This window comes from Pempheris klunzingeri, chromosome 8 (genome assembly GCF_042242105.1).
Source record: "Pempheris klunzingeri isolate RE-2024b chromosome 8, fPemKlu1.hap1, whole genome shotgun sequence".
Taxonomy (NCBI): domain Eukaryota; kingdom Metazoa; phylum Chordata; class Actinopteri; order Acropomatiformes; family Pempheridae; genus Pempheris; species Pempheris klunzingeri.
Window position 1 is genome coordinate 1597061 of NC_092019.1, and position 21152 is coordinate 1618212.

Sequence of the window (21152 nt, forward strand, 5' to 3'; positions counted from 1 at the left end):
TACGCCGCTCACCTTTACCTGTCTGTCTGTCTGCGGCTAATCTCTCAGACTATGGAGATTTTTGGTGCAAACTTTATAAAAACCCGTCTCACTGACGGCTCCACCAAAGACTGTATATGAGTGGACGTGTCCGCCGAGACATGTTTGATTGATCGATTGATTGATCGTTAGATTATGGTTTGGTTATAGGTAGGTTACTGTTAGGCTATGGTTAGGTTAGGATAAGGTTGGGTTTAGGTAAGGTTATGAGTACGTTTGGTCATGTTAGGGCTAGGTTATGCTATAGTTGGGTTGCAGTTTGGCTATAGTTAGATTATGGTTAGGTTATAGTTAGATTTAGGTTATGGTATTGTTAGACTAGGTTATGGCTATGTTATGGTTAGGTTTAGGTAAAGTTATGGTTAGGATAAGGTTGGGTTAGGGCTAGGTTATGCTATAGTTGGGTTGCGGTTAGGTTGCAGTTAGATTATGGTTTGGTTATAGTTAGATTATGGTTAGGTTATAGTTAGATTATGGTTAGGTTACAGTTAGATTATGGTTTGGTTATAGGTAGGTTAGGCTATGATTAGACAAGGTTATGGTTAGGCTAGGTTCTGGTTAGGCGTAGCAGAGATCTCCACTAACCGTCGGTATTCTGTCTTCAGGACATCTTGGAGAACGACAGCATCACTCTGGACTGGATGTTTAAATATTCTCTCATCAACGACATCGTCAAGGTTCAGTTCTTTTTATTCAAGATTTTTTTCCTCCACGTGTTCTCGCGCTCTTCTACCCGTTTACCAGTACGAGTATTCCTTCTACCTCCAGTGGCTCAGTCCTGTTCTCTCTGTCTCTGCAGGGCATGGTCTTCCTCCACAACAGCGTCATCGTCTCTCACGGCAAACTCAAGTCGTCCAACTGTGTCGTCGACAACCGCTTCGTCCTGAAGATCACAGACTACGGTTTGTCCAGCTTTCGGTCTGACTGCGACTCCGGAAAAGACGCTCATTCCTACTACGCCCGTGAGTTTTTCTGGTTACGCTTTTTTTCTGCAGCTTCTCGGAGCGACTTTTTAATTTGGGCCCTGATCCAGCGTTTGTTCCCAACGTTAGTGCTCTGGTAGCTTTTCCTTTCATTTTCAATGGACGCAGTGACGGGAGGGAGCGTGTCTATGTTCCCACAGCTTTATGTTCCTACAGACAAATGTTCCCACAGCTTTATGTTCCTACAGCTCTATGTTCCTACAGACAAATGTTCCCACAACTTTATGTTCCTACAGCTTTATGTTCCCACAACTTTATGTTCCAACAGCTTTATGTTCCTACAGCTCTATGTTCCCACAGCTTTATATTCCTACAGACAAATGTTCCCACAGCTCTATGTTCCTACAGACAAATGTTCCCACAACTTTATGTTCCTACAGCTTTATGTTCCCACAACTTTATGTTCCTACAGACAAATGTTCCCACAACTTTATGTTCCCACAGCTTTATGTTCCTACAGCTCTATGTTCCCACAGCTTTATGTTCCTACAGACAAATGTTCCCACAACTTTATGTTCCCACGGCCCCATGTTGTGGGAAGTTGTGGGAACATAAAGTTGTGGGAACACAGAGCTGTGGGAACATAGAGCTGTGGGAACATAGGGATGACCTCACACGAAGCTACAAATAAAGTAGCAAAATAAGCAAAAAAGTCCAGGCAGACATTTTGAGGCTCAGGTTTTGGTTTGTACCACAGGAAGTTTTATGTTCAGTACCTGATCCAATCATCATCCAACCCTGATTAAAATAATTCTAAATGCACAAATGCCCCTAAATAACTTCACTATGAGAATACAAGCTGTGTTGTGCCTCCCTGCAGAGAGGTTGTGGATGGCTCCAGAGCTGCTCAGGATGGAGTCTCCTCCTCCGCAGGGAACCCAGAAAGGAGACGTCTACAGCTTCGGCATCATCCTCCAGGAGGTGGCGCTGCGCCGGGGAGCCTTTTACCTGGAGGGAGACTCTCTCAGCCCGAAAGGTGGGACTCAGTATTTAGAGGAATGGGTTGAATTCTCCCTCCGACTGTCCCGAGAATTAAATAATAGTAAGAAATATAATACAAAAAATGAAATAAAATAACACATAAAATATTGGTAATAAATAAAAATATAAAACATGATATACAAAATGAAATAATAAAGAATAAAATAGTAATAGTAATAAATCTAACACAAAAAATACTGAAAAATACAAAACATAATATAAACTATTTAGAATAAATAAAAAATAATAATATAATAATAAAATATGTCTGTTTCATGCTGAGCCTGTATGACCCTAAACTAGTCAGCAGAAAAAGAAAAGAAAAAGTGGTTTGAAATACTGAAATACTTTTGCATGCTGATAACACATCTGGTCCACTGAAAACTTTCTCTCCAGGAACAAACAAGAGATCAGAGCGATTAGATAAAAAGTGTGAGATCGCTCTCTTCAAACACACCAGACTCCATTGAAAAAAACAGTAATTTTACCTCGCAGAACGCAGGAGCTGCTGGTCTGCCGCTTTCCAATTGGTTTGTTTGTTTGTGTCGTTGTGTGTTCCACAAATATTGTGTTAGATCCAAAGGAAACCTTTTAAAACACCAAAGTCACACAATAACACAAACAAACTAACAGATCGATCGGCAGCAGGAGACCAGCAACTCCTGTGATCTGTGAGGTAAAATTACTGTTTTTGTCAATGGAGTCTGGTTTCTTTAAAGAGAGCGATATAACGTCTGTTTGTGGTTCTGTTTCTGGACACTTCAGATTATAATTTGAGCTCTTTTAGTGGATCTACTTTGATCTGACCCCATTTCCCCAAAAGGATCATGTTGCAGCTCGTCTAAAGGACAAATTCCAACATTTTTTGTACCCACCTGTCGTTTAGACACCAGAACTCTAATACCAAAAACACCAAAGTTATCCTCTAATGAACAACAGAATCAAGTATTAAGAAAATATTAGTCTGAAATAGTCAAATTGAGCATTAATTGAGAAGACAAACGTAAAATTAGTGGAAAACAATTGTTTCAGGAAATGTGAAGTAAGGAGCCAAATAAAACAATAAGAGAGTAAGAAATTATCTGAATAACCAGCAGCCTCGGCGGAGAGCTGTCGGGTGACGTTTTGGTGTTTTTACCCCCTGGATCGCCTCTATAAAGGGAAGCTAATGGTGCTCTGTGGGTCCGTTCTCTCCCTGAATGTGTTATTGACCCGAGTTCAGCCGTGTTCAGTCGTCGATCAGGGAAGTGGGAAGAGAGGCAGCGGACAAAGCGGAGGATGGATGGATGGATGGAGGGATTTAGTCTGAGTCGTGACAGCGTCTGAATGAGGGGAATTAGAGATGGAGCATGACGGGACTGAAACCAGCAATTACCCCCTGATGGAGGAGGAGGACAATCAGGGAGAAGAGAGAACCACTGGACGACTGAGAGCCTGAAAAGAGATCAAGAAAGGGTTATTTTCTGCCTTTTCTTTTTTCTTTGTTCATTTCCAAAAACACTTTCCAGGACTTGAGCCGCAAGTGCTGAGGTGTCACCTTACAGTTCTCTGATTTCACTTAAAATTCAGCATTAATGTGGAGATAGAACGTTTATCTCTTCAAAGACACCAGACTCCATTCACAAAAACAGTATTTTTTTACCTCACAGACCATGGGAGTTGCTGGTCTAGTTGCTGCGTCTTTTGTGTTTTAACATGTTAGTTTGGAACTGAATTAACTTTTTCAAACACCTAAGTCGCAGAATAACTCAAACAAACTGATGAATCGAGGCAGCAGCAAACCAGTAGCTCCTGTGTCCTGTTCTCTAAAATCCCTGTTTTAGTGAATGTAGTCTGGTGTGTGTGCTGTTTGTGGTTAAACCAAAAGGATCTTCCAGGTCTCTCTCTGTAGGGATCCTTTCCATGATGCTGTCACACACTTAGAATAACACTCTGAGCCTGTCAGTGGATCAAACAAGCTCTTTTAGTGGACCTACTGTGATCAGGTGCAGTTGTCCCAAAGGATCACGTTGCAGCCATTGCAGCCCGTTTGGTGGCTGCTGGCTGAGGTGATCTACTGGACCAGTTCCAACACTTTTACTACCTACCAGTCATTAAAAAAAAAAAAGTTATCCGTAAATGACAAGCAAGTAAATCTTGACAAACGACAAGTAAATCTTCCTGCTCCACCACTTGTTGGTTGTTAAAAAACAAGTGCAGTTTTACAGCACATCACAAGTACTTCTAAACCACCATCACTTGTGGCATCACAATACAAAAGATAATCGATAATTTCATTTATAGCACCATTATGGAAACAATGTCACGATAAAAGGATCCCTACAGAGAGAGACCTGGAAGATCCTTTTGGTTTAACCACAAACAGTCGTTATATCGCTCTCTGTACACACACCAGACTACATTCACCAAAACAGGGATTTTAGCTTGCAGAACACAGGAGTTCCTGGTCTACTGCTGCCTCGGTCACTTAGTATGTTTGTGTTATTGTGTGTTCCAAAAATATTGTGTTGGATCTGAACAAACCTTTTAAATCACCACAAGTCACAAGATAACACAAACAAACTGAGTGATCGAGGCAGCAGTAGACCAGGAACTCCCGTGTTCTGCGAGGTAAAATTGCTGTTTTTGTCAATGGAGTCTGGTGTGTTTACAGACAGCACTGTCAGGCTGGCTGCAGGCTGTTTGTGGTTCTGTTTCTGGACACAGACAACAACGTGATCACCTTTAGGTTTCAGTCAGTGGGTCTCTACTCTGAGACGGCCACAGTGCACTCAAAAAGTGTTTGTGTGAGGACAAAAAAACATTTTGTAGTTGGAAAAAATGAACCAATGAACTTTACGCTGCAGCGAGCCGTTCAGCCGTTAGGAAATATCCATAATTAAATACAGTTTTATCCTTAAGTGGACTTTGAGTCTCTAAGTTTCTCTCTCTATGTTTTTGTGGTAATTAGAGCACTTCACATGATGGTGTTATTTCTGACTGGTTGGTAATTAAAATCTTTTCTTTTGGCAGCTTCATCTTCCTCCAATTCGGCTGTTTTTCCTCTCGTTTTAACCACACAGTTTCGTGTGTGGAGCGTTCACCTGTCTTAATACTGTCCCCGACCCTCCGCAGAGATCGTGGACCGGGTGATTCTGGGCGAGTGGCCCTGCCTCAGACCGACCGTCGACCCCCAGAGCCACAGTCCCGAGCTGGGTCAGCTGATGCAGCGCTGCTGGGCCGAGGAGCCCACGGAGAGACCCGAGTTCAACCACATCCGCCTGCTGCTGCGCAAACAGAACAAGTGAGTTCAGTACATTTAGGATATTTTCAGCCATTTCCAACGTGGAACTGAAGCTTTAGCATCCATCTATGCTCACTTACAAGCCACCAGACTCCATTCACAAAAACAGTAATTTTACCTCGCAGACAACAGGAGTTGCTGGTCTACCGGTTCGTAAATCAGATAGTTTGTTTGTGTAATTGTGTGACTTTGGTGTTTAAAAAGGTTGATTTGGATCCAAATTAATGTGGTAAAATGTCTCAGTCACTGCAACTAGACAATCAACTCCCATGTCCTGCGAGGTGAAATCACTGTTTATTTCAATGGAGTCTTGAGTGTGACACTACGGCTACTTCCTGGACCAACGAATCATTTTACCAGACAAACCGGAGTAAACGGTGCATTTGTTGGGGACTATATTCAGCGGCGGATGAATCCACGTTTTGGTTGTGTGTTAAGGGAGTCGAGGACCAACATCCTGGACAACCTGCTGTCCCGTATGGAGCAGTACGCCAACAACCTGGAGGAGCTGGTGGAGGAGCGAACGCAGGCTTATCACGAGGAGAAACGCAAGGCCGAAGCCCTGCTGTACCAGATACTACCACAGTGAGTACTACATGTACCAGATACTACCACAGTGAGTACTACATGTACCAGATACTACCACAGTGAGTACTACATGTACCAGATACTACCACAGTGAGTACTACATGTACCAGATACTACCACAGTGAGTACTACATGTACCAGATACTACCACAGTGAGTACTACATGTACTTTGGTATCTACCCCCCCCTCAGCTCGGTGGCGGAGCAGCTGAAGCGCGGTGAGACGGTTCAGGCCGAAGCCTTCGACTCGGTCACCATCTACTTCAGTGACATCGTGGGTTTCACCGCCATCTCCGCAGAGAGCACGCCGATGGAGGTGAGCGCTGCCGTTTGAGACAGCAGGTGTGGTTAGGCGCTGGAACTATTTCTTGGCGAACAGCAGCCATGTGCGTGTTCAGGTGGACTGTAAGAAAACCAGACTTCTGCTTCGTCACCATGAAAGCAGGTGGTGAGCGGCTATGTTGAGTGATGCTAACAGTTTAGCCTCCTGCTAACTGTAACGTTAGCCTACGTAAGACTACGTCAAGTTCATGATCATGTGACATCCCATAACTGTGTCGGGGTCCCTGCTGACTTCACATGTAATAAATGTGCCGACGTGGTTCGTTAGCTTGCATCATGGGTGTAACGTCTGCCATGAAAGCAGGTGTCGCTGATGGTTTAGTCTCCTGCTAACTGGTTAGCCAAAGCCTCGCGGCTGCAGCTGATTCAAGTTCATGTTTATGTAACGTCCAATGGTGGTGGCGGGATCACAATCACAGGAAAACGACGTTAGCAGCTTCAATCATTCATAATATCTGAACGTGTTGCACTGGTTCGTTAGCTTTCATGGTAAGCGTTACACCTGTGGCGCAAGCTAACGAACCACGTCGGCACATTTATTACATGAAGTCTGCAGCTTCAATCATCCCGATCATGGTTGTGACCCCGACACCATTATGGAGCGTCACATGATCATGAACTGGCTAACGCTACAGTTACAGCTAACGTGTTGCAGTGGTTTGTTAGCATGTGTACATAGATGAGCAGCTCTATTGAGTGTTGCTAATAGTTAGCTGTCTGCTAACTGTAGCCAAAGGCTGCGGCTAATTACAGTTCCTGTGTATGTAGCTAACGTTCACTAACATTACAGCCTCAAATCACTGTTAATGATCTCAAAGGGGGAAGAGCTGCCTCCCCCAGACTTACGATAATGAGGACGGTATTGATCCTCCTCTTTATCCCTTTAGGTCAGTGTTAGTATTTGGCTGTTCATGCTGTCGCTCTGACTCCCTCTGCAGGTGGTGACTCTGCTGAATGACCTCTACACCTGTTTCGACGCCATCATCGATAACTTTGATGTTTACAAGGTGACGAAATCAACACAAACTCCTTTATTGTTCTGTAGGTTTGATTTCCCAGTGGACGTTCTGCTGCGGCTCTAATAAGACTCAAACATCTTTAATATTACAGGAGACTAGACCGAATGCATTATTTAATGCTTTTCATCAGGTGTAAACATCACATCTACAGAATATCAACGTCTGAAGTACAAACAAACCAGTGTGTGATAAAATAAACCCCCAAACAACCTCCTCCACCCCGATCATTTACTCCAAATAGGCCCAATTTGTACATATTCTGCTGTCTGAGTGACTGGTAGGTAGTAAAAGTGTTGGAACTGGTCCAGTAGATCACCTCAGTCAGCAGCCACCAAACGGGCTGCAATGGCTGCAACGTGATCCTTTGGGACAACTGCACCTGATCACAGTAGGTCCACTAAAAGAGCTTGTTTGATCCACTGACAGGCTCAGAGTGTTATTCTAAGTGTGTGACAGCATCATGGAAAGGATCCCTATATCGCTCTCTGCACACACACCAGACTCCATTCAATAAAACAGGGATTTTAGCTCACAGGACACAAGAGCTGTTTTCTCTCCTTCTATTAGTTTGTTTGCGTTATTGTGTGACTTTGGTGTTATAAAGGGTTAGTTCAGACCCAACGCAATATTTATATAACACAATAACACAAACAAACTTATGAATTTGTGCAGAGGTAGACCAGAAACTCCAAGTTAAAATTTCATCTTTTGTCAATGGAGTCTGGTAGCTTTGAATAGCGTGATACATTATATGAAAAAATATGGGTAGAGTGTTATTCTAAGTGTGTGACAGCATCATTGAAAGGATCCCTACAGAGAGAGACCTGGAAGATCCTTTTGGTTTAACCACAAACAGCCGTTATATCGCTCTCTGCACACACACCAGACTACATTCACTAAAACAGAGATTTTAGAGAACAGGACACAGGAAGCAGCTCCTGTGTCCTGTGAGCTAAAACCCCTGTCTGCTGCCTCCATCAATTAGTTTGTTTGTGCTATTGTGTGTTACACAAATATTTTGTTGGATCTGAACAAAACCCTAAACACAAACTACACAATTAAAGCAGCAGTAGATCAGCAACTTCCTGTTCTCTAAAATCCCTGTTTTAGTGAATGTAGTCTGGTGTGTGTGCTGTTTGTGGTTAAACCAAAAGGATCTTCCAGGTCTCTCTCTGTAGGGATCCTTTCCATGATGCTGTCACACACTTAGAATAACACTCTGAGCCTGTCAGTGGATCAAACAAGCTCTTTTAGTGGACCTACTGTGATCAGGTGCAGTTGTCCCAAAGGATCACGTTGCAGCCATTGCAGCCTGTTTGGTGGCTGCTGGCTGAGGTGATCTACTGGACCAGTTCCAACACTTTTACTACCTACCAGTCACTCAGACACCAGGATATGTAAAAATTGGGCCCAGGTTTATAAATACTGAAGTTATCCTTTAATTGTATTTAAATATTTAAGAAGCAGCAGAGTAGAACTGAGATAAAAACTGATTTTTTTTAGTAATAAATAAGGAAACACACCAAGAATGTGTGTGAACTGTGAAAGGAGATGGTGACCTGCTCTCTGTGGTCCTGTGGCGCCCCCAGGTGGAGACCATCGGCGATGCCTACATGGTGGTGTCGGGGCTGCCGGTGAGGAACGGGAAGCTGCACGGCAGAGAGATCGCCCGGATGGCCCTCGCCCTGCTGGACGCCGTGCGGACCTTCAAGATCCGCCACCGGGCAGAGCAGCAGCTGAAGCTGAGGATCGGAATACACAGCGGTGAGAAACCTATCGAAAGCTCCTGAAGAGTTAAAAACAAAAGTTATGGATGACGACCATCATCAGGAACTGACCCTTGTCATCATCACTCCTGTTTCCGTCGTCTTTGTGAGCAACAACAAGCTGCAGACAGACAAAATAAGACGATATGTCACATGTTTGATTAGAACAAAAGAGGCCAAGGAAGTGTGGGATCATTAACACAGTTAATTATTGCTAATTGGGTTAATTATCACTCAGACATTACTTATAAAGAAAAAAAAAAACAAACAAATGATGACAAAAATGTAGAATATTAAATAATGGATGTCAAAAATAAAACAACAATAACAGACAATACAAAGAATAAAAATAAATAAAATGTTAAAAATACGACAACATAAATAGGTTACAGGAAAATGTAAACGAAGTAATATGCATGTAGATAAAACAAAATAGAATAAAATTAAAAAAATAAAAATAATAAACAGTAAAATGAGTTATTACAATAAAAATGCTGCATCAAAGCCAGACTGAACAAATTGTTTTCATTTAAAAGCCTTTCTGATAGGCAGAATGTGAGCAGCAGCCATAAATGTGTATCAATGCTAAATAAATCAATAGAGTTGGTTTAATAAAGATGTGCAGTTTGTATGATGAATAATAATCTAGTTTCATTAAATCTGCAGCTCGTAACACAGCTGAAGCACGAAGGAAATGATATGGGTTCTTTTTCTGTGTAGCTTATTTCTTAAAGAATAAAACACAAATAAAGCACAAAGCTAGAGCTAAAGGTAGAGCTAATGCTACAGCTAAAGGCAGAGCTAATGCTACAGCTAAAGGCAGAGCTAATGCTACAGCTAAAGGTAGAGCTAATGCTACAGCTAAAGGCAGAGCTAATGCTACAGCTAAAGGCAGAGCTAATGCTACAGCTAAAGGCAGAGCTAATGCTACAGCTAAAGGTAGAGCTAATGCTACAGCTAAAGCTAAAGGTAGAGTTAAAGCACAAAGCTAAAGCTAGAGCTACAGGCAGAGCTAATGCTACAGCTAAAGGTAGAGTTAAAGCACAAAGGTAGAGCTAAAGGCAGAGCTAATGCTACAGCTACAGCTAAAGGTAGAGTTAAAGCACAAAGCTAAAGCTAGAGCTAAAGGCAGAGCTAATGCTACAGCTAAAGGTAGAGTTAAAGCACAAAGGTAGAGTTAAAGCATAAAGGTAGAGCTAAAGCTAAAGCTAAAGGCAGAGCTAATGCTACAGCTACAGCTAAAGGTAGAGTTAAAGCACAAAGGTAGAGTTAAAGCTAAAGCTAAAGGCAGAGCTAATGCTACAGCTACAGCTAAAGGTAGAGTTAAAGCACAAAGGTAAAGCTAAAGCTAAAGCTAGAGCTACAGGCAGAGCTAAAGCTAGTTTGAGCTTGAACCCGGTGCTGCTGTGTGTTGCAGGTCCGGTGTGTGCAGGCGTGGTGGGTCTGAAGATGCCACGTTACTGCCTGTTCGGGGACACCGTCAACACGTCGTCACGCATGGAGTCCAGCGGAGAAGGTCAGAGCCACACAACGTTACAAAACACACATTTAAATCTTCAGTTTAAGTATTTTTTCAATCTGGGCCCTGTTTATACAGATTCTGGTGTAGAGACGACTTGTTTGATCCACTGACAGGCTCAGAGTGTTATTCTAAATGTGTGACAGCATCATGGAAAGGATCCCTACAGAGAGAGACCTGGAAGATCCTTTTGGTTTAACCACAAACAGCACACACACCAGACTACATTCACTAAAACAGGGATTTTACAGTAATACACTGCTGCCTCGATCAGTTTGTTTCTTTGTGTCACTGTGTCCCTTTGGTGTTTTAAAGGGTCAGTTCGGATACGACACAATATTTGTGCAACACACAGTGACACAGACAATCGGACCGATAGAGGCAGCAGCAGACCAGCAGCTCCTGTGTTCTGCCAGATAAAATGACTGTTTTTGTCAATGGAGTCTGGTGGCTTTGAAGAGAGCAATATTATTATTAAATACCTCAAATAAAACTCAGCATGTTTTTATTTTTCTCACTGTGTGTGTGATGAAGAAGATGTAAATTATTCCAGGTGTACCTGTGTGTGTTTTCTGCGCAGCGCTGAAGATCCACGTGTCGGCGACGACCCGCGACGTCCTGCTGGAGTTCAACTGCTTCCAGTTGGAGCTGAGAGGAGAGATCGACATCAAGGGCAAAGGAAAGATGACCACCTATTGGCTGCTGGGAGAGTGCGAGAGCCAATGACGACCCACCACAGAGGGGAGGACGGAGGTTCATCTCCACAGACGTATCCTCCTGCAGGTCTCTCCACCTCCTGGTTGTCTTCTGTTTCCCAATTAAAGACACCCGGAAGGTTTCAGACTTCACACCACGGAGGAACGTTCTGGTACATTCAAGTGTGGAAGAAACAAAACAAAAACACAAGACGAGGATCAGAAAGTGTGTTTTTCACAGGTGTCGGAGGCCGTCTCATCGTGGCAGGTGGGGGGAGTTAACCAGACGTTTGTTTGCCAAATCTACCATTTCACATTTTCACACCTACAATTCCTCTGCTCTGGTCTGAATCAGGGACCAGTTTACGTAAACGAGTGAGAGAAGTTTGATTAGAGTTTGGAAATGAGGCTGGAGAATAATGTGTCGATGCACTGGAGCCATACGGGAGCTGGTTTAGTCCAAAAAGGAGAAATGATCCTGTTAGAAACACATTTAAAGAAGCAGCAGAAGAAGAAACGCAGCCTGTTTGATCCTGTTAGAAACACATTTAAAGCAGCAGAAGAAGAAGAAACGCAGCCTGTTTGATCCCGTTAGAAACACATTTAAAGCAGAAGAAGAAGAAACGCGGCTTGTTTGATCCTGTTAGAAACACATTTAAAGCAGCAGAAGAAGAAGAAACGCGGCCTGTTTGATCCTGTTAGAAACACATTTAAAGCAGCAGCAGAAGAAGAAACGCAGCCTGTTTGATCCCGTTAGAAACACATTTAAAGCAGCAGAAGAAGAAACGCGGCTTGTTTGATCCCGTTAGAAACACATTTAAAGCAGCAGAAGAAGAAACGCGGCCTGTTTGATCCCGTTAGAAACACATTTAAAGCAGCAGAAGAAGAAACGCAGCCTGTTTGATCCCGTTAGAAACACATTTAAAGCAGCAGCAGAAGAAGAAACGCAGCCTGTTTGATCCCGTTAGAAACACATTTAAAGCAGCAGCAGAAGAAGAAACGCAGCCTGTTTAGAAGCTCCAACATCAGTTTAAGGACCAAACCAGCTGAACCTGAGCAGAAAGATCAGCAGGAGAAACTCTCTGAAACTCTCCTGGTGGGATTTGAAGCCACGTGAAGGACGGCTGAATCCGGACCGGTGGGGTTTCAGGTTTTTGGCGTGAACACATCCACACCTGAAAAACAAACTCCATCAAAGCAACAGCAAACAGTATTTTTACAGTTTTTGTGGCAAACGTACGTCTGGTTAACTTTCCCCGATTCCTTCAGAGAGCTGCTTTCCTGTGGTGCCGAACAGAGCAGAGCGTTTTTAAAACAGGACCCGACGGCGGCCAGATGAACTGTGACGGCGTGTTTGAACGTACAGTGTCAGTAAACGCCACGCCGCTTTGACTGGCTTTGTCAGGAGAAGCCGAAAGAACTGTGCTGCAGCTCTTTTGAAGATCTCTGTAAACGTACAAACGTCTCCCTCTGTTTTTAAATATAAAGCTACACTTATATGAAGTTTTGCTAATTAGGGAACCGTCACACGAGGCCCCTTTTGTTCTCCGTCATCTGTGCAGTTCAATGACCTTCACTCCTACAGCAGTCTGAGGAGATGACAACACGTCTGCAGAGCGGACTGTCGGGGATCAAACCTGCGACGCCTTCCTGACCGAAACGAGCCGTCGGAGGGACCAAACACATCAGAAAACTCACATTCGTGGACTCAAATAGCCTCAAAATGTCCTCCTGTACCAAAAGCCCTGATATTTTTCTATAGTGCCGTCACATGTGGAGTGTTTTAGAGCGTACGTGTCATTTCTGCTGAAGAGTAAAGCTCATTATTGCCGCTCAGTCTGTTCGTCAATAACCTGCTTTCATTTAAAGAGAGTCGCACGTTCTGTCGTCGCTGACGGCCAAGTTTTTCACACATGGGTTTGAACTCCTTTGTATTTTGTTCTCACTCCATGTTGCACTTTTGCATCAGGCTAAAAAACAAAAAACAAAAAGCAGCTTCAGTTTGTTTCCGTCTGTACTGACCTGAATAAAGTGCTGTGCAGAGCCGCTTGTTCTCTGATGTGGCTGAAATGTAAAGAAAGAAAAAGAAAGAAATCAGATGTGGTGTGATGATGTCACAGTTTAACAATTATTACTTTAAAACTTCAGTTAAGATTTACCAAACGATAAAAACACGTCTCAGAGGGAAGAAGAACATTAAAAGACTAAATAAACTCACTTTATTTCTATTTATTATGGTAAAAACACTTTAATTGAACCCATTAACAAAAAAACAGACTGATGAACAAATAGAAAGATGCTTTTCTGTGTTACTGTAAGTTAAATAAACACGTTTGTGTTTTGTTTGTCAGACAGAATAGAAAATATAACATAGTGACAGTGATAGAAACTGTGATACACACAAGTGGAGAATATTAGCTAGACATCAACACGCCCCTTATATCCCCAGTTTTAATCACCTGTACAGACTCATGTCCAGACTGACTAAACTAATTGCTAAAAAGTGCAATAAAGCATAAAAAAATGAAGATAGTTTTTTCTCCACATATTTTTCTGAATAAGAAAACGATCGTTCACGCTCACAGCGTCATGACGTGGATTATAACGTTTCTGTTGTGTGCGCTTTATGCTGTATCAGTGTAACTTTTATATGCTAAAAGAGTTACTGCTTATTATTATTGTTGTTGATCTTATTTGGCAATAAAGGGTTAAAACAATGGTTTATATAGTAAAAAGCTACAAACATCAGCTGTAAAAGCCAGATGAAGCCAGTCAGTTGGCTAAACTCAGAGTCCTGGATGAGCAGCGACTTTCTGCTGCTGAACTCAAACTAAACTGAAGTTATTCTGCTCTAAACACCTTTCCTACCAACATATCTGCCCTGGGTGGCATCACTGTGGCCTCCAGCTGCACTGGGAGGAATCTGGGAGTCTGATTTGATCAGGATTTGTCCTTTAACTCCCACATTAAACACATTTCTAGAACTGCCTTTTTCCATCTCGGTAATGTTGCTAAAATCAGATGATGCAGAAACACTAGTCCACATGAGTCACTTCCAGGTTGGATTATTTCTCTTCCTTATTATCAGGCTGCCCCAATAAGTCCTTCAAGTAAGTAACAAGTAAAGTAATACTGACGAGAACTAAGAGAAGAGACCACATTTCTCCTGTTTTCCAGATTTCAGCGTCACCCCCACGGCAATCTGACAGAACAACACTGTGTGAAATACTGTGAACGGATTCATCTGCAGCTTGGAAGTTAGTCTGCAAACACAAGCACAGGTTGGACCAGACGTTTATCGTCCTCGACCTCCCCTGTAGTCTCATTCAGCCGCTTGTTAGCAACATCTGCTTTTCTTAAGAAAAACACTTCCAAATCCACCAGTGGGATATTTACTGATGTATCTCATGTCGTGATAACTAGACCACCGACTTCCACACGAGGGAAGTGGACGTGAGAAAACTCTTCAGGTTTTAGGGATGAGAAGGATTTATAAACCTCCACCTGCCTCCTTTTCAGGGGAAAACTGACCGTATATACAGTGGTTAACAAGTGTCTCAGACCAGCTGTCATAAAAACACAAATATGTTAGAAATCTGTCAAAAACTTGTTTCAAATTAAACATTGTATTTTTATTTATTAGGCAAATAACAAACTGGAACAACTAAATAGTCCTTATTCACATGTTTTAACCAGAAATCTTAATATCTAGTTTGACCTCCCTGATTGTTTTCATGGACTTTTCCACCGTCTCTTTTGTTATTGAGTTCCAAATAGTTCCCAGCTGTTCCCTCAGACTTGCTTTGGATTAAATTAGTGTGTGATCTATTTTTTAATCCAATAAATCCCAGATCTGTTCTAGTAGGATTCTAGTCTGGACTCTGACTTGTCCAGTCCATCAGTTCCTCTACTCCAGATTCCTTTTCCATCATTTCAGATCCATCATTGTGATTAAAGAGCTGCACATACTGGAGGATTAACCATCACAGGAACTAAAGAAATAATCTGGTGATCAGTAATACTGTTAATTTAGGGCAGGGGAGGGAAACACCTTCCACTGGGTGGAGGTCTGATACCTTTGTTCAGCTCTGTATATATAAACGTAATAATGCACAGACGTGTTCGGTGAATATCAAAGTATTTGATCTGAAAGATGAATCGAAGCGTCGTGCTTCTTTTATTTCCACGTTTCACCGTGTGATTTACTGGATGAAAAATATCCCCAAAACCAACAATAAACTGTGTTTTCTGTTTAACTGGCACTCAAACGTCAACTTACATTTTCTCAGTCCCAGTTTAAACCAGTGTTCTGCACCGTGGTCGACTCTGTGGAGCAGATAGAAGCACAAGTTATCAGCCTGGATTATATCGAAGCAGTGACAAAGAAAGACCCATAAATACTGAGTTATCTTTACCTGAGGTTAGTTCATCCACAGCGTCCTTCCTCCAGAGCCTGATGGCAGCTCAGGTTGGCCCAAGAAACCACAACCTGTGACAGAATCCACCCAGAACTGGCGACCGATGCCCTTCAGAAACCTTATACTCACCAAAAGTTCAAGATATTCGACTTTCAGGTGAAATGTATGGAAAATATAAAAAGTTACTGCTACAGTGATATTATATCATGAAAGTAGGACATTTAAGTAGAAGCATACACTGGTGATTTCTTCATCTTAAACAATTTATTGAAAGAAAATCTACCAGCAGTGGAGGGTAAACCACAACAGAACATGTCAGTGTCTCAATAAATTGGGACGTGGCCAAAGGACGTCCACTCCTCTCCTTTCTGTGACTCTTCCAGTCTCTGTATCACTGTTCCAACCTCCTGATGACACTCTGTGACCCTCTAAGCTCAGTGAACACCTCCGTCTGAGGACTTCCTGTTTGAAGCCTCCAGTGTTGAGGTGCTGCTGATCAACTGTTAGGTGTCGTCTTGGTCTCATGATGTCAGAATGTGAACAGCTCGATGAGGAGGACTGTTTAAATACCAATTCTACCTGAAGCAGGAAATGTATTGGTGGATTCATGGATCAAACCTGCTGTGAATGTTGCTGTGAAGCTTCTTGTTAGAGAACAGCAGCTGGTGCAGAAAGTACTGAGACACTGAACAGTTGGACATTCAAGAGTTTAGAGAAGGTCACATTAAGTTCACCTGGAAAGGTGAGAAAGCATTTTAGGTTCATCCTGAGACTTCACCTGAGCGCTGAACATCCCTGACTCTTAGTGAGGAGTGTAGTTCACTAATAAATCTCTTTAGTTTCCTGGTGTGTTTCAGGTTCTCCTTTATCTCTGCCACAAACACTAACCTAACAGTCAGTAACGCCGTGTTCTTCAGAGTTTCAGTTTAGTCCCGGTCCAGAGCGGCGAGGCTTCGATCAATCAGTCATTATTTATAGAGCTCCAATTCACAACAGCGTTATCTCAAGACTCTTTCCATAAAGAGCAGGTCTGGACCAAACTCTTTCATTAGAGAGAGACCAACGATTCAGGGATTCAACATGAAGGATTCAAGAATCCCCTCATGAGCTGCATCAGATGTTATATTGAGCAACAGTGGAGGAAGAACTCCCCTTTAACAGGAAGAAACCCGGAACAGAACAGAGACAGAAGAGACGACACAAACAGCAACCAACGTACTAGCAGTGACTACAGCACTAACAATAGGAGTGTGACTAAAAGATTAGCAGTATGATATTACTTCGGTCTGCAGTGTGGTCGTCCCTCCGGTCCAGCTCTCAGAGCGGCTCAGGGACAAATAAACACCTGGTGAAATACAGAAAGGAGATCACTGCTGCCTCACCTCAGCGTCCTCAGCCTGCAGGTCAGGCTTTGGAGAGGTTTGATCCCCAAGTCGGATTTAAACGTCTGAGTCGAGGCGCCTCAACTGGACCATCACTGATGAACAGAAAGACAATTTGTTGAAGACATCCGCTGAGAATTATTAAAACATCAGTCATCAGAGATGATACCTACATTGCCGATCGGGATCCTGAGAGGGACGTCTCTCGTTCTGGAGTCTTTCCTGAGGTGGATCTCCTCCGGCTTTCCCGGTGAGGTCGGCAACACAAACGACGACGAGACGAGCTGAAGGACAACATTCAGAGCCAGACTGGTTCTGAATGTTGTCGTCTTTCATAGGCTGGAAATGTGAACATGGAAACCCACCAAAACACTTTTAACCTGCTTGAGATCCGACTCTGTTCTTCCAGGTTTGGATTTAATTCACACATTTTCCTTTTCATTCAACTTCCCGGATTTTTCCAGGACTTTCCTTGAATAAAAGCTGCTTTTCCACGATCCAGGAATGAAACATGACAAGCTGCACTTCAGGGATTCATTTAACCAGAATAATATTAATGTTATAAAAATACTAGTTTGGTGAATTAACACAGTTTTAATCCTTAAAAAAAAAAGACTTGCCCCAATAATTCAATAAATTCTGTCAGAGAGATCATTTTAAAACACACTTTAGATCAGGGAAGTCTGCGAGGATAAAAAAACACTGGGTTGGATTTTAATTAACACATTTTGATTTCTGTTTTTGCAATAAATGCTCAAAGTGACTTTTCCAGGACTTTCCTTCATTCAAAAGTTGGATTTTTTGGCCCAGAAATGCAGAAAATCATCAGACCAGGGATCCCAGACTGATTCATTACTGCATTAATTACTCATTTAAATACAGGCTTTGTTGTTTTTAAATAAGATGCACAAAGTTCCCTGATTTTCCAGGACTTTCTCTTCCCGTTTTTAACTCCACAGCCTGCAGAAGGAACATTTTCACGGCAGCAGTTTGAGCGCTGCTTCCACACAGATCACAGACGAAGGTCATTTAGTAAAACAGCTAAAACAAAAACAGGTTTCAGACCACATGAAGACGATGTTGTTGAAAAAAGGTAGAGCTTTAATCAGCTGGTAAATTTCTCCACACGGTTCATTAGAGTGACTGACGGAGCAAAACCACCAAACAGAACAACAACAAAGCAAAGTCCAGGAAAATAAAGGAGTTTAAGTGAGTTCATCAACTATTTATGTCCACGGTTTGATCCACAAGTAGAAAGCTGAAGTCCTGTGAGTCCAAACATTTTTCCTGTAATTACATTTTGTTTGGGTACATAACTGCTTCTTTGTGTATATAGGTGTTAACCACTGTATATATTATATTCTGCTATTTAATTTTCTTGCTATTTAATTTTCTAATCCTTTAAGTGTTTGCTTTTTGTCTGTTTCTCCCTGAGCTGCTGTAACAGCAAATTTTCCCCACTGAGGGATCAATAAACGATATCTTATCTTATCTGAACTTTCCTCCCTCGTTCAGAGTCAGTCAGAGCTTGATAACTCCTCCCTCTTCCTCCTGCTCTCAGTCTGAAGATGGGTGGGACCAACAAGTTCAGATCAAACCGGTTTTCAGTGACGAGGAAGATATAAATCTGCAATAACTCTAAATGATCCTGTTTCCATGTCGCCTCTTTTTAACATTTCTGTCCGTCTTGTTCTTCAGTAAAGTGGAATAAAGTGGTGAGAGAGAGACGAGCTGCAGGTCTGAGTTTAGTGTGAAGTTTGTACTTTCAGCAGGCGAAGAGAAAACAAAGAGGAAACAGAGCATGTGTGAAGAACACACACACACACACACACACACACACACACACACACACACACGTGCTGTGTTTGGTCTCTTTGAAGTCTGGGATTGTGAGTACAGCAGCTTGTTCTACCTGTCAGGTGTTGTCTGGGAGTTTCACTGCTGCTATTCCTGAGCTTGAGGCTTAAATGCTTTCAGGTGGTGCTTCAGTCAGATTCTCAGGAAAACCTCCTTCTCTACGTTTTTATCACAAACTGATATGAAAAATGACCCTCGCCTGAATTCCCTGTCGATTGCGCGTCAACTTGTAGCTTTTGGCTTCTCAGCAGAGGACAAAAGTGATGAACTACGAGCCACCGGAACAATCGGACACTTGATTTGCTGCCAAACGTCCTGAAACCTGAAGGTAGCTTGTTTTTGTTTTTCTTCTGTTTCTCCCCCCAAATGCTCCCGACCTGTTTGTGGCTCAACGATTCCCGTTTTCATTCCTTCTCCTCTATCGGTGCGACCCGGTTGCACGCTCTCGTTACAATCCTGGAAAACTTGACTCGCATAGGAAAACTGCCTGCAATTGCTTTTCGTTGTAAGTGCTTGTATTTATTGATCAGCCTCAGTGTATTAAAAACAAAATGTCTGTTCATATGTAAGAAAAACAAATGTTTCAGCGCTGAATGAGCTTCAGTTGGATCACTGCCAAAGCCAACAGCTATTTATGATTTTGCTCCGCCGCCCGTTGTTGGATTACAGTTCCTCATCAAATGTTGTGTCCTAGCTCGTCCTTTCTTAGTGCCTTTTTAAAGAAAACAAACATGAACTGTACAGCGACGTAATTTAAGCTAGAGCCAACAAACCTGGGACTGTAAACCTGAAACCTCTTGGGCTCGACGGAGACTCTGCAGTGAACAACCATGTCAACTGTAAGTAGATGTGAAAGAATGTATGTTTTTGTAAATAGAGCAATTCAGAAATGTGTAATTTTCTCTTATATTGGGATGTTTTAAATAAATGAAGTGAAATGACAGTCTGGTGGTTTCCTGTCTGTGTGACGCCTGCAGGTGCAGAGGAGAGGCCTTCATGGGTCGCTGGGTTTGTGGGGGAATATCATCGACGTTTTTATTTACAATGCAGTAAAATAAGGAGGGAAAACACTGAGAGGGTGAGGGAGAGGAGCGTGATGAAGATCCAGCTGAGAGATGTGACGTTGGCGAACGAGTCGAGTCTTTTGAACGGCTCTTTTAAGTGAACGATGAGAACCGATTCACAGTTGCGAGTCGTTCTTATATGCAAATTGTCCGTGATGCCTTCAGGTGTCACCTGTGTGCCCCACGAGTCTGAGTCGTCCACGCTGCCTTCAGGTGAACGCAGCTACAGGTGTGCAGCATCAGGGGAGGAGATATTAGTGAGCGCCGCCCGACCGGACTGAAGACATTTACATTTAACGCTGGATCAATGAGCAGGAGATATTAACGACTGGAGAGAAGTTATTTGTTATTGTTTCCATTGTTCTGATGTGGATTCAAGTTCCTGTTTGTAAAGTAGTTCAGGTGAACACACACCAGGTAGTTTAGTACAATTATGCATTCACATTTGGATCTACTTTTATTTATATTTTTTAAATATAAATAATTTCTCTGTATTAATGTTCATGTGAGTAAAATTTCACACTAAAGTTATTTTGCATGGAAGTTATCTGCAGCCTGAGTAGTTTTTATTGAGCCACAAAGTTTTTTAGGTGAAGGGAAAATTCAAAATAGTGATCAAAGCATGTTGGTACGGCACCATCTTATGGAACGATTCCACTGAAAACACAAGCCAAATGAAATTATAATCAATATTTCAGAATAAATATGTAGAAGTTTGAATTATTCTGAACCAAATCTTATTTTACAACTGCTGCCAGTGATTGTTTCCTTGATGAAAACTAGTTTCCCCTGGTTGACTTCTAGTAAATAAATCAAATATAACAACGAGTCAGTCTGCACGCTGGAGTCTGGATTCACTATAGTCCTGGATCCTGTGCTGAGTTCATGAACCTCAGACAGTCAGAGGTGGTTTCAGGGACGCTGGGTTAGATTCTGTGATTTAATTCTTCAGCTCATTCTGACTTCCTGTTTGTTGCTGAGAGCCGACTGTTGTGGCCTTTCTTTACCTGAGATCACCTGTCAGTCAGACGTCGTGGGCGGGACTTTGATGCTGTTCTGCAGATGTTTGAGCGTCTTCAGGCGGCGCTGCTTCCTGTGTCTGCTCCACCGCTCAGGACCACTTCTGTTCACCTGGACTGATGTTTGTCTGCATGAAAACGTCAAATATCTGCATTGATGTTCTTCGTTTGCTGTTTGGACAGAAACATTCTCTTCA

The 21152-nt window shown here is 42.5% G+C and overlaps 1 protein-coding gene across 1 annotated transcript in view; it reads left to right on the top strand.

Annotated features, from left to right (window-relative positions):
* The window catches only part of npr1b (natriuretic peptide receptor 1b), a 92010-nt gene extending 78118 nt beyond the window's left edge, over nt 1–13892 (top strand). The window contains exons 12-21 of the mRNA XM_070836028.1: nt 645–716; nt 839–1001; nt 1843–1998; nt 5118–5286; nt 5725–5871; nt 6067–6190; nt 7155–7223; nt 8825–8999; nt 10419–10517; nt 11101–13892. Coding sequence (XP_070692129.1) covers nt 645–716; nt 839–1001; nt 1843–1998; nt 5118–5286; nt 5725–5871; nt 6067–6190; nt 7155–7223; nt 8825–8999; nt 10419–10517; nt 11101–11246 — 1320 coding nt within the window. The 3' untranslated portion in view covers nt 11247–13892. The remainder of the gene's footprint in view (nt 1–644; nt 717–838; nt 1002–1842; nt 1999–5117; nt 5287–5724; nt 5872–6066; nt 6191–7154; nt 7224–8824; nt 9000–10418; nt 10518–11100) is intronic.
* Nucleotides 13893–21152: the final 7260 nt, after the last annotated feature.